At 35.0% G+C, this 12,690-nt stretch overlaps 2 protein-coding genes across 6 annotated transcripts in view; one reads left to right on the top strand and one right to left on the bottom strand.

Moving 5' to 3' along the window:
- The window catches only part of LOC136025181 (probable methyltransferase-like protein 24), an 83,194-nt gene that overhangs the window by 28,035 nt on the left and 42,469 nt on the right, over positions 1 to 12,690 (top strand). The window contains exon 1 of one of the 3 annotated variants that reach the window (XM_065700961.1): positions 906 to 1,021. The exons of the other annotated variants lie outside the window; for them this stretch is intronic. Within the exon in view, the coding sequence (XP_065557033.1) occupies positions 1,019 to 1,021 (3 nt within the window). The 5' untranslated portion in view covers positions 906 to 1,018. Of the gene's footprint in view, positions 1 to 905; positions 1,022 to 12,690 lie in introns of those variants that run through there. 3 annotated transcript variants of the gene reach the window in all.
- The window catches only part of LOC136025179 (uncharacterized), a 187,732-nt gene that overhangs the window by 142,600 nt on the left and 32,442 nt on the right, over positions 1 to 12,690 (bottom strand). The window contains exon 1 of one of the 3 annotated variants that reach the window (XM_065700954.1): positions 1,760 to 1,778. The exons of the other annotated variants lie outside the window; for them this stretch is intronic. The gene's annotated coding sequence lies outside the window, so the exon portion shown is untranslated. Of the gene's footprint in view, positions 1 to 1,759; positions 1,779 to 12,690 lie in introns of those variants that run through there. 3 annotated transcript variants of the gene reach the window in all.

Below are 12,690 nucleotides of genomic sequence, written 5' to 3'. Positions count from 1 at the left end.
TGTAATTATGGAGGAAATCATCACATTGACCCCTTCTTATTTGTCGCTTTTTAACAGGTCTTTCTTGAACATGTCTTTTGTAATTATTTCAAATTTTGAGGCACGGACAGCTAAAAAAAAGTGATTATGTTGGCTCATCATTACGGATGATCTTAAAAGAAGGATATTTTCAAAGATAAGATGTGAATGATAACGAATAATGACTTTCAGCAAAGAACATTTCAAACAGTTCGTGGTAACGATCTGTAGTTAGGAGCGACCTAGCTCAATAGTAAACAAAACTCTAAAAACGGAATTTTGATACCAAGAGTTACATCAAAAGAATTGAATTATATATATATATATATATATATATATATATATATATATATATATATATATATATATATATATATATATATATATATATATATATATATATATATATATATATATATATATCATTAAGGGTGGGTAGCGGGGAGGGGGTTACGTGGGAGGAAAAAAATTAGAAAAACATGAAAAAATAAATCAAATTTTTTTTTTTCAACTGAAAGTAAGGAGCAGCATTAAAACTTAAAACGAATAGAAAATATTACGTATATAAGGGGGTTCGTCTCCTCAACAATACCTTGCTCTTTACGCTAAAGTAGTTTTTCAAACATTTCAGATTCATTCGGATGAAATATTCGAATGATATGAAAAATGTAATACATTAGAGCATTAATCTTAATGGTCTTGAGATTCAAAAACCACGAGAACGAAAATGCAGTGTTTCGTTGGATCTTGGGCGAGTAACTGTATTTTAAACCTTCTTTGTTTTTTAATTAGTGCAGGAATTCGGAATACTGAAGTCAATAACCTGCACATTACCAGTTTTCCTTTTATTAAAACTGGTTACAGAACAGGTACGTGGCCAAAGGTCCTTATGTTAGAATACGTGTAATTTCAATCTCTACCTCTTTAATAGTCAAAAAAATAAAAAAGCTTAGCTTCTACTGGCTTGTTTTGATAGTTCTTTGTCGGATTCATCATAAATATGGTAAATTTAATTTTTTTTTATTTTATTTTATTTTTTTTTAATCGTATGTTTGGAAAGTGAATTGTTCGTACATATACACAAACTATTACGATCTGCAATGGTATCTAAGAGTTACCTCTTATGTTTTTTGGAACACGTTGTTCTAGGTACTCGTGCTTTGATTTGTTCAGGACCCAGAGGCTAGTATTTTGAAGAGAGGGATAGTTCAGGGAATATGATAGAAATATACAGAAGATATGAAAAATATTAGAAATTAGAGCATTAATCTTAATGTTCTTCAGATTCAAAGATCACCTACCCAAAGGCCCCCTCCCTCTGTATTTATATATATGCCTACGTGAGTTAGGCATGTAAAAAGAATGGATGCGGTCTTCGTCGACTATATTACAGTTCATGTCCTGGAGTCAAAGTCTTTGTAGCTACGTTTTTAACATCAATATCAGTTCCAGTTATCTAGTTCTTTTAGGACATGTCTTGCAGCGATAATTATCTGCCTTAAAGAGTATGATTCTATAAATAAGAGTTTTGAAATTGTGTCAATTTCAAATAGATAAAGCAATAAAGGCCTTCAAAATTTTCTTAAGAATATGGTCGGTGTAAGATATCAAGAATACATATGTACTCACATTCGAGGCTGAGCGGCAATCGGCTTTTATACTCACCATAAGGCTTCTTTAGACCTTTATGTTTCTTAAGAATATGGTCGGTGTAAGATATCAAGAATACATATGTACTCACATTCGAGGCTGAGCGGTAATCGGCTTTTATACTCACCATAAGGCTTCTTTAGACCTTTATGTCCTTTACAACTGAGCACTAGTTTAACTGAACCCTTTGCAACTGAGATCCTTTAAATGAACCCTCGAGCAATTCAGCCTCTATTTAACTCTACCCTGTTAAACAAAACACCCGTGCAGCTGAACCGCATTTAACTCAAACCCTCTTTAACGCAACTGCCGTTTAATCAAGCCCCCGCGCGCGTAAGTCGTTACGCGCCATATTAGTTACGCTCCATTGTAGTTGTGTCCCTATGTCCCACCTGTGAATATATATATATATATATATATATATATATATATATATATATATATATATATATATATATATATATATATATATATATATATATATATATATATATATGTTTTTAACTGCGTAAAACTTGCGAATATACAACATTCTTTGCTGTCCCATTGTCTGTGCATATAAATAGATTGTCAGGTTTACCGACTCTTGAACATGCAACATATAATGGTCCATGGGAAAACAATCCGTATTCAGATCTATACCTCATGATTCTAATGATTGCCCTTGAGCTTTGTTGATGGTGATTGCTAATCGACCATTCCCTGTGTCGCCGTCGTCATTTATATATCCCCCTCTGCCCCCCGGCGTCCCCGTTGTAGTTGTGTCCCTGTGTCCCGGTCGTCATTTATATTCCCTGTGTCCCGGTCGTCATTTGTGTCCCGGTGTCCCAGTCTGTAATTTCTCTTTGAGTGTCCCGGTCGTCATTTATATTCCTTGTGTCCCGGTGTCCCGGTCGTCATTTGTGTCCCGGTGTCCCGGTCTGTATATACATTCGTTTTTGAATTGGTTTTTTTTTAGTTTTTAGTTTTTTACCTTTTTTAGTTTTTTTAGTTATACCTCATGATTCTAATGATTGCCCTTGAGCTTTGTTGATGGTGATTGCTAATCGAACATTCCCTGTGTCCCCGTCGTCATTTATATATCCCCCTGTGCCCCCGGCGTCCCCGTTGTAGTTGTGTCCCTGTGTCCCGGTCGTCATTTATATTCCCTGTGTCCCGGTAGTCATTTGTGTCCTGGTGTCCCGGTCTGTATATACATTCCTTTTTGAATTGGTATATGATGAAATAAATTCTTGTGTTTTTCCCCTTTTTTTCTTTTTAGTTTTTTTTTTGGTTTTTACTTTTTTTAGTTTTTTTTAGTTTTTTTATCTTTTCTTTTTAGTTTTTTTTTGTAGTTTTTACCTTTTTATTTTTTTTTATTTTTATTTTTTTTTCCTCCTTTATTTTTCAGTATTTTTCAGTTATATATATATATATATATATATATATATATATATATATGTGTATATATATATATATATATATATATATATATATATATATATATATATATATATATATACTAGCTGTTGGGGTGGCGCTTCGCGCCACCCCAACACCTAGTTGGTGGGGGCGCTTCGCCCCCCCTCCAAGCCCCCCCCGCGCGCGTAAGTCGTTACGCGCCATATTAGTTACGCGCCATTGTAGTTGTGTCCCTATGTCCCACCTGTGAATATATATATATATATATATATATATATATATATATATATATATATATATATATATATATATATATATATATATATATATATATATATATATATATATATATATATATATATATATATATATATGTTTTTAGCTACGTAAAATTTGCGAATATACAACATTCTTTGCTGTCCCATTGTCTGTGCATATAAATAGAATGTCAGGTTTATGTCCCGATGTCCCGGTCGTCATTTGTGTCCCGGTCTGTATATACATTCGTTTTTGAATTGGTCTTTTTTTAGGTTTTAGTTTTTTACCTTTTTTAGTTGTTTTTTCTTTTTTTTAGTTTTGTTTTTCTCCTTTATTTTTCATTTTTTTTCCTTTTTCATTTTATTTTCTTTTTTGTTTTTTTTTAGCTTTTAGCTTTTTTAGTTTTTTATTAGTTTTTAGTTTTTTTTTCTTTTTAGTTTTTTGTAGTTTTTACCTTTTTTTTTTTTTTTTTTTTTTAACTTATGTCCTGGTCGTCATTTATACTCCCTGTGTCCCGGTCGTCATTTGTGTCCCGGTGCTTTGTTGATGGTGATTGCTAATCGAACATTCCTTGTGTCCCGGTCGTCATTTATATTCCCTATGTGCCGGTGTCCCGGTCGTCATTTGTGTCCCGATGTCCCGGTCTGTAATTTCGTCACCTGACAGATCCACAGACAGACAAATTATTTTTATATATATAGATATATATATACTCTCGCTGTCCAGGTGGATCTTCATCTAACTGCGCGGTTTTGCGTTTTTTAGCCTCAAGCCTGTTTCCTTGCTGTTCTTTTGATTCCTCGGCACGCTTTCTTTTCTGACTTTCTCTATCAGCAGCAAGTTTTTTGGCATAGAATCTTTGAGCATCTTCATCGGCTTTTGCCATTGTAAGTTCATCAGTCATTTTAAACTTAAACATTAATAGATTTCTACGTGAACATATATGTCCTAAATATCTTTAATGACGTCACCGTCATAGCAAAAATGACGACAACTAACTTCAGGACGCCAGTCGACACAGAAACATGACGTCACCTGATCCATAGACAGACAACTTATTTTTATATATATATTTTATATATTTTTATATATATTTTTATATATATTTAGATAGATATAATTCTAAAATTGTCAGGTAATTTTCTATTTTGAAATAAAAACTAAAAATTATAGCTCAGACAACATAAACATTTTTGATATTTACATAATAGCTTTAGTGGCTCTGGACTGAAAACTAAATATGCTAATCAAATTGGGAATTGCAATCTTTTAGGTTGAAAAGGCAGATCCATTGGAATCATGAGAATGCGTGGAATAAGAAAAGCCTCACCCTCAAAAGGACCTGTCAAGATTGTTGCCTCTATTACGTTATAACAGACATAACACGTCATTTGTGTCCCGGTGTCCCGGTCTGTAGTTTCGTTAGTCGACAAACATGACGTCAGACGACAAACAACTTCATGACGACATACAGTTCAATCCTTATAATGACGTCAGTCGACACACAAACATGACGTCAGTCGACAGACAGACAAACAACTTATTTATATATATATATATATATATATATATATATATATATATATATATATATATATATATATATATATATATATATATACATATACTAGCTGTTGGGGTGGCGCTTCGCGCCAACCCAACACCTAGTTGGTGGGGCGCTTCGCGCCCCCCCAAGCCCCCCCGCGCGCGTAAGTCGTTACGCGCCATATTAGTTACGCGCCATTTTAGTTGTGTCCCTGTGTCCCACCTGTGAATAGAGATAGATATAAATATATGTTTTTAACTACGTAAAACATGCGAATATACAACATTCTTCGCTGTCCCATTGTCTGTGCATATAAATAGATTGTCAGGTTTACTGACTCTTGAACATGCAACATATAATTGTCCATGGGAAAAACAATCCGTATTCAGATCTATACCTCATTATTCTAATGATGCGTCCCTGTGTCCCGGTCGTCATTTATATTCCCTTTGTCCCGGTCGTCATTTGTGTCCCGGTGTCCCAGTTTGTAATTTCTCTTTGAGTGTCCCGGTCGTCATTTATATTCCCTGTGTCCCGGTCGTCATTTGTGTCCCGGTGTCCCGGTCTGTAATTTCTATTCGAACAATCCCTGTGTCCCGGTCGTCATTTATATATCCCGCCTGTGCCCCCGGCGTCCCCGTTGTAGTTGTGTCCCTGTGTCCCGGTCGTCATTTATATTCCCTGTGTCCCGGTCGTGATTTGTGTCCGGGTGTCCCAGTCTGTAATTTCTCTTTGAGGTTCCCGGTCGTCACTTATATTCCCTCTGTCTCGGTCGTCATTTGTGTCCCGGTCTGTAATTTCTCTTTGAGTGTTTTTTCTTTTTATTTTTTTTTTTGTTTTTTAACTTTTTTCTTTTTTCAGTTTTCTTTTTCTTCTTTATTTTTCAGCGTCATTATGAAGTACATATCGACGAACCTTTGTTTTTTAACTTAAATCTGGTAGGCATTGATGACCTTATCCAAGTCAAAATCCCAAACCCAATCATCATCGCTATCATTTTCAGTTTTGATATGTTTTGACTCTCGCTGTCCAGGTGGATTTTCATCTAACTGCGCGGTTTTGCGTTCTTTAGCCGCAAGCCTGTTTTCTTGCTGTTCTTGTGATTCCTCGGAACGCTTTCTTTTCTTACTCTATCAGCAGCAAGTTTTTTGGCATAAACTCTTTGAGCAGCTTCCTCGGCTGTTGCCATTGTAGGTTCTTCAGTCATTTTACAATTAAACATTTTTCCGTGAACAAATGTCTTAAATACCGTTAATGACGTCACTGTCATAGCAAAAATGACGACAACTAACTTCATGACGTCAGTCGACACAGAAATATGACGTCACCTGACAGACAGACACACAGACAGACAACTTATTTATATATATATACTAGCTGTTGGGGTGGCGCTTCGCGCCACCCCAACACCTAGTTGGTGGGGGCGCTTCGCGCCCCCCCCAAGCCCCCCCGCGCGCGTAAGTCGTTACGCGCCATAATAGTTACGCGCCATTGTAGTTGTGTCCCTATGTCCCACCTGTGAATATAGATAGATATATATATATATGGTTTTAACTACGTAAAACTTGCGAATATACAACATTCTTTGCTGTCCCATTGTCTTTGCATATAAATAGATTGTCAGGTTTACCGACTCTTGAACATGCAACATATAATGGTCCATGGGAAAACAATCTGTATTCAGATCTATACCTCATGATTCTAATGATTGCCCTTGAGCTTTGTTGATGGTGATTGCTAATCGACCATTCCCTGTCCCGGTGTCCCGGTCGTCATTTACATCCCCCTGTTTCCTCCGGTGTCCCCGTTGTAGTTGTGTCCCTGTGTCCCGGTCGTCATTTATATTCCCTGTGTCCCGGTCGTCATTTGTATCCCGGTGTCCCGGTCTGTATATACATTCGTTTTTTAGTTTTGTTTTTCTCCTTTATTTTTTTCCTTTTTTTTTCTTTTTTAGCTTATTTAGATTTTTAGATTTTTTAGTTTTTTTTATTAGTTTTTAGTTTTTTTTTCTTTTTAGTTTTTTTGTCCCGGTCGTCATTTATATCCCCCTGTTTCCCCCGGTGTCCCCGTTGTAGTTGTGTCCCTGTGTCCCGGTCGTCATTTATATTCCCTGTGTCCCGGTCGTCATTTGTATCCCGGTGTACCGGTCTGTATATACATTCGTTTTTTAGTTTTGTTTTTCTCCTTTATTTTTTTCCTTTTTTTTTCTTTTTTAGTTTATTTAGATTTTTAGATTTTTTAGTTTTTTTATTAGTTTTTAGTTTTTTTTTCTTTTTAGTTTTTTTGTAGTTTTTACCTTCTTTTTAGTTTTGTTAATTTTTTTTTTACTTATGTCCTGGTCGTCATTTATACTCCCTATGTCCCGGTGCTTTGTTGATTGCTAATCGAACATTCCTTTTGTCCTGGTCGCTTTCTCTTTGAGTGTCGTCATTTATTTTTTTCTTTTTTAGTTCTTTTAGTTTTTACCTTTTTTAGTTTTTTTTAGTTTTTTAGATGAAATTTTTTTTAGTTTTTTCCTTTTTTTCTTTTTAGTTTTTATTGGTTTTTACCTTTATGTTAGCTTATTTTTCAGTTTTTTCCTTTTTTTTTAGTTTTTTTTTATTTTTTATTTTTTTTTGTTTTTTACCTTTTTTTAGTTTTTTTAGTTTTTTTAGTTTTTTTAGTTTTTTAGCTTTTTTACTTTTTTTATTAGTTTTTAGTTTTTTTGTAGTTTTTGCCTTTTTTTAGTTTTTTCAGTTTTTTTTTTAGTTTTTTATTGGTTTTTACCTTTATTTTAGCTTATTTTTCAGTTTTTTCCTTTTTTTTAGTTTTTTTTAGTTTTTAGTTTTTTTAGTTTTTTACCTTTTTTTAGTTTTTTTAGTTTTTTTAGTTTTTTAGCTTTTTTATTTTTTTATTAGTTTTTAGTTTTTTTTGTAGTTTTTGCCTTTTTTTTAGTTTTTTTAGTTTTTTAGCTTTTTTATTAGTTTTTAGTTTTTTTTGTAGTTTTTGCCTTTTTTTAGTTTGACAACTTATTTTTATATATATAGATAGTTTTTTTTTTTTACTTATGTCCTGGTCGTCATTTATACTCCCTGTGTCCCGGTGCTTTGTTGATTGCTAATCGAACATTCCTTTTGTCCTGGTCGCTTTCTCTTTGAGTGTCGTCATTTATTAGTTTTTTCCTTTTTTTCTTTTTAGTTTTTTATTGGTTTTTACCTTTATTTTAGCTTATTTTTCAGTTTTTTCCTTTTTTTTAGTTTTTTTTTATTTTTTATTTTTTTTAGTTTTTTACCTTTTTTTAGTTTTTTTAGTTTTTTTAGTTTTTTAGCTTTTTTACTTTTTTTATTAGTTTTTAGTTTTTTTTTGTAGTTTTTGCCTTTTTTTAGTTTTTTCATTTTTTTTTTTAGTTTTTTATTGGTTTTTACCTTTATAGTTTTTTTAGTTTTTTAGCTTTTTTATTTTTTTTATTAGTTTTTAGTTTTTTTTGTAGTTTTTGCCTTTTTTTTAGTTTTTTCAGTTTTGACGTCACCTGATCCAGTTTTTTCAGGTGACGTCACCTGACCCATCCACACATCCACAGACAGACAACTTATTTTTATATATATAGACTAGCTGTTGGGGTGGCGCTTCGCGCCACCCCAACACCTAGTTGGTGGGGGCGCTTCGCGCCCCCCCCAAGCCCCCCCGCGCGCGTAAGTCGTTACGCGCCATAATAGTTACGCGCCATTGTAGTTGTGTCCCTATGTCCCACCTGTGAATATAGATATATATATATATATATGGTTTTAACTACGTAAAACTTGCGAATATACAACATTCTTTGCTGTCCCATTGTCTTTGCATATAAATAGATTGTCAGGTTTACCGACTCTTGAACATGCAACATATAATGGTCCATGGGAAAACAATCTGTATTCAGATCTATACCTCATGATTCTAATGATTGCCCTTGAGCTTTGTTGATGGTGATTGCTAATCGACCATTCCCTGTCCCGGTGTCCCGGTCGTCATTTACATCCCCCTGTTTCCCCCGGTGTCCCCGTTGTAGTTGTGTCCCTGTGTCCCGGTCGTTATTTATATTCCCTGTGTCCCGGTCGTCATTTGTATCCCGGTGTACATGTCCTGGTCGCTTTCTCTTTGAGTGTCGTCATTTATTAGTTTTTTCCTTTTTTTTTTAGTTTTTTATTGGTTTTTACCTTTATTTTAGCTTATTTTTCAGTTTTTTCCTTTTTTTTAGTTTTTTTTTATTTTTTATTTTTTTTATTTTTTATTTTTTTTAGTTTTTTACCTTTTTTTAGTTTTTTTAGTTTTTTTAGTTTTTTAGCTTTTTTACTTTTTTTATTAGTTTTTAGTTTTTTTTTGTAGTTTTTGCCTTTTTTTAGTTTTTTCACTTTTTTTTTTAGTTTTTTATTGGTTTTTACCTTTATAGTTTTTTTAGTTTTTTAGCTTTTTTATTTTTTTTATTAGTTTTTAGTTTTTTTTGTAGTTTTTGCCTTTTTTTAGTTTTTTCAGTTTTGACGTCACCTAATCCAGTTTTTTCAGGTGACGTCACCTGACACATCCATCCATCCATCCACAGACAGACAACTTATTTTTATATATATAGATATATACTAGCTGTTGGGGTGGCGCTTCGCGCCACCCCAACACCTAGTTGGTGGGGCGCTTCGCGCCCCCCCAAGCCCCCCCCGCGCGCGTAAGTCGTTACGCGCCATATTAGTTACGCGCCATTGTAGTTACGCGCCATTGTAGTTGTGTCCCTGTGTCCCACCTGTGAATATAGATAGATTTATATATGTGTTTCAAACTACGTAAAAATTGCGAATATACAACATTCTTGGCTTTCCCATTGTCTGTCCATATACAAAGCCGTATGTACTAATAATTACGTCATATGCAAACGCTCTTTTTACAAACAAACAAACATGCATACACACAACTCGTTTTTAAATAGATAGATAAATAGATAGATACAATACAAATTAACTACGTAAAACTTGTGAATATACAACAGTCTTCTCTGTCCCATTGTCTGTGCGTATAAATAGATTGTCAGGTTTACCGACCCTCAAAGATGCAACATACAATTGTACATTGGTAAAGCAATCTGTATTAAGATCTATACCGCATTTTTCTAGTGATTGCCCTTGAGCTTTGTTGATGGTGGTTGCAAATGCTAATCGAATTGGGAAATGCAATCTTTTAAATTGAAAAAGCAGATCCGTTGGAATCATGGGAATGCGAGGAATAAGGACAGCCTCACCCTCATAAGGCCCTGTCAAGATTGTGGCATCTATTAGGTTTTCCATTGTTGTTTTTTTTACGGCAAGTCGCGTGCCATTGCAAAGCTTTGGTGGGTTGATATTTCTTAAAAGTATTATTGGTACGCCTATTTTTAGTTGTAGCAGGTGTGGTGGACACCCTGAAGGATCTATGGAATTTAAAAATTCAGATGGATAATTAACCGCTTCATTTGGTTCCGAAATACAAATTAACTGCGCAAAACTTGCGAATATACAACATTCTTCGCTGTCCAATTCTCGCTGCATATAAATAGATTGTCAGGTTTACCGACCCTCGAACATGCAACGTACAATTGTCCATGGGAAAAACAATCAGTATTAAGATCAATACCACATTTTTCTATTGATTGACCTTGAGCTTTGTTAATGGTGATTGCAAATGCTAATCGAATTGGGAATTGCAATCTTTTAAATTGAAAAGGCAGATCTGTTGGAATCATGGGAATGCGAGGAATAAGAACAGCCTCACCCTCAAAAGGCCCTGTCAGGATTGTGGCCTCTATTAGGTTTTCCATTGTTTTTTTTACGGCAAGTCGAGTGCCATTGCAAAGCTTTGGTGGGTTTATATTTCTTAAAAGTATTATTGGTACGCCTATTTTTAGTTGTAGCACGTGTGGTGGAAACCCTTAAAGATCTATGGAATTTAAAAATTCAGATGGATAATTAACCGCTTCATTTGGTTCCAAAACTGTGTCGACTGACTTGTAAAGGACTGCCTGGTCTTGAATCTTGGTCAAAACAATATTGTTGATTTCGTGGACGTCTATATTTTTGGGTGCGAGAATCGCTCTTTCACTTAGCCATTTATTATTTTTATAATTTTTTAGAATATTCGGAAATACTTTTTCAATCAATTCTTTTTTGGACGTCACTAAATTACAGAAATCAGCAGGTAGTTGTATACGTCCTGAAATTGAGTCTACTGGGAGCTTTCCGTTTCCCATTGCCAGCAATTGATCTGAAAATGTTTGACCAGAGTCATCGTTTTGCAATCGGACACGCATATTTGTAGTTAATTTTAATGTTTTTACGTGTGCCCATAAATTAGAATTTTTCAGGCAAGCATTCATTTCGTCTGCAGGAGTTGATCTAGGTATTATAGGTAATGTTTGCCTGAAATCTCCCGCAAGCAATATTAAGGTGCTGCCAAAGGGTTTCGACTTCCCTCGCAAATCTTTCAAGCATTGATCCAGAGCCTCGAGCAATTTTTTGTGTGCCATTGTGCACTCATCCCAAATAATAAGTTTGCACTGCTGCAATACTTTACCCATCCCAGATGATTTGGAAATATTGCACGTGGGAGTTTCTGTAGAATGCAAGTTCAGAGGCAATTTCAAAGCGGAATGAGCAGTTCTTCCACCAGGCAGCAATGTTGCGGCTATTCCGGACGACGCAATTGCCAACGCTATATCATTCTTAGATCGAATTGATGCCAGAATCAGTTTTATCACAAACGTTTTACCAGTACCTCCTGGCGCATCCAAAAAGAAAATTTCTCCAACGTTGTTATCGACACAATGCATTATCGTATCATAAATGTCTTTTTGTTCCGACGTTAACTTGGAAATGTTATTTTGTACATACGACAATAGATCACTCGTACTGTAACTTTGTTCACGATCCAATTCTACACATGTCGAAACAGCAGCGATACGGTTAGGTGAAGGCATTCCCAAACCCTGAAGAGGTTTGTTTGCCATACTTATGCAAAAATCTTCTATAACAACTAAAGTGTAGTTATAAATTTCTGGTGTAAAATCAAAAGTCATGTCTGACGTCTCTAACTGTTTTCGATGAAGTATATCTTCGGACATTTTTGACTTATATTTTTCCCATAAATCTGTAGGAGCTGATGGAGAGCAAGTTGTTAAAAATGATGCCAAACAATGCACGAATTTGACTTGGGTTGACGTTTCGCACGCGTCATTGATGCAGTTATCCCAGTGTTGGTCATTCTCCAATAAATTCAGAGCTTGGCATGCACTACGGTAAGTGTCATGTATAGTACCATTTACAGTCCTCAAATACTCAAAGGATGTCGGACCGGGTACATTCACCAAAAGCAGGCGTAGAAAGAAGCATTCATGTTGATTGGGGTGAACGGTGTAGAGTCTTCCTATCGTGGTATCTTTGAAGATGGTAGGTTGGCCGTCGACTGCCTTACCCTGTTTTCGACGTTCAAGTACTTTATTTTCAGTATTCCACGTGTAATACGAAGGCACTTAAGTATACAGCAGTTTTTTTTGCAAAAGAATCATTTTTGCAAAGCGAAAAAAAAGCTGTTAATGTTGTATCCGGTGGATTCAGGACTCTTTGTTGCACGTTGGTTTCCGTGAAATAAACACGTTGACCATTCTGTAAATGTACCGCTAAGTGAACAACAGCTGGACTACGTTCATGTATCGGAAATGAAAGAATTCGCCAAACAGCTTCATTACTGCTTATGTATCTTCCAGCCTGATATTCTACGATTTCATCGAAATCTTTGATTTCGGACTGCAAGCCAAAAACTGCCATGTCACTGCCTTTGTTGAC

This window comes from Artemia franciscana, chromosome 3 (assembly GCF_032884065.1).
Source record: "Artemia franciscana chromosome 3, ASM3288406v1, whole genome shotgun sequence".
NCBI lineage: Eukaryota > Metazoa > Arthropoda > Branchiopoda > Anostraca > Artemiidae > Artemia > Artemia franciscana.
Note: the sequence above shows the minus strand (reverse complement) of the source record. Positions and strands in the feature narration are given on the sequence as shown.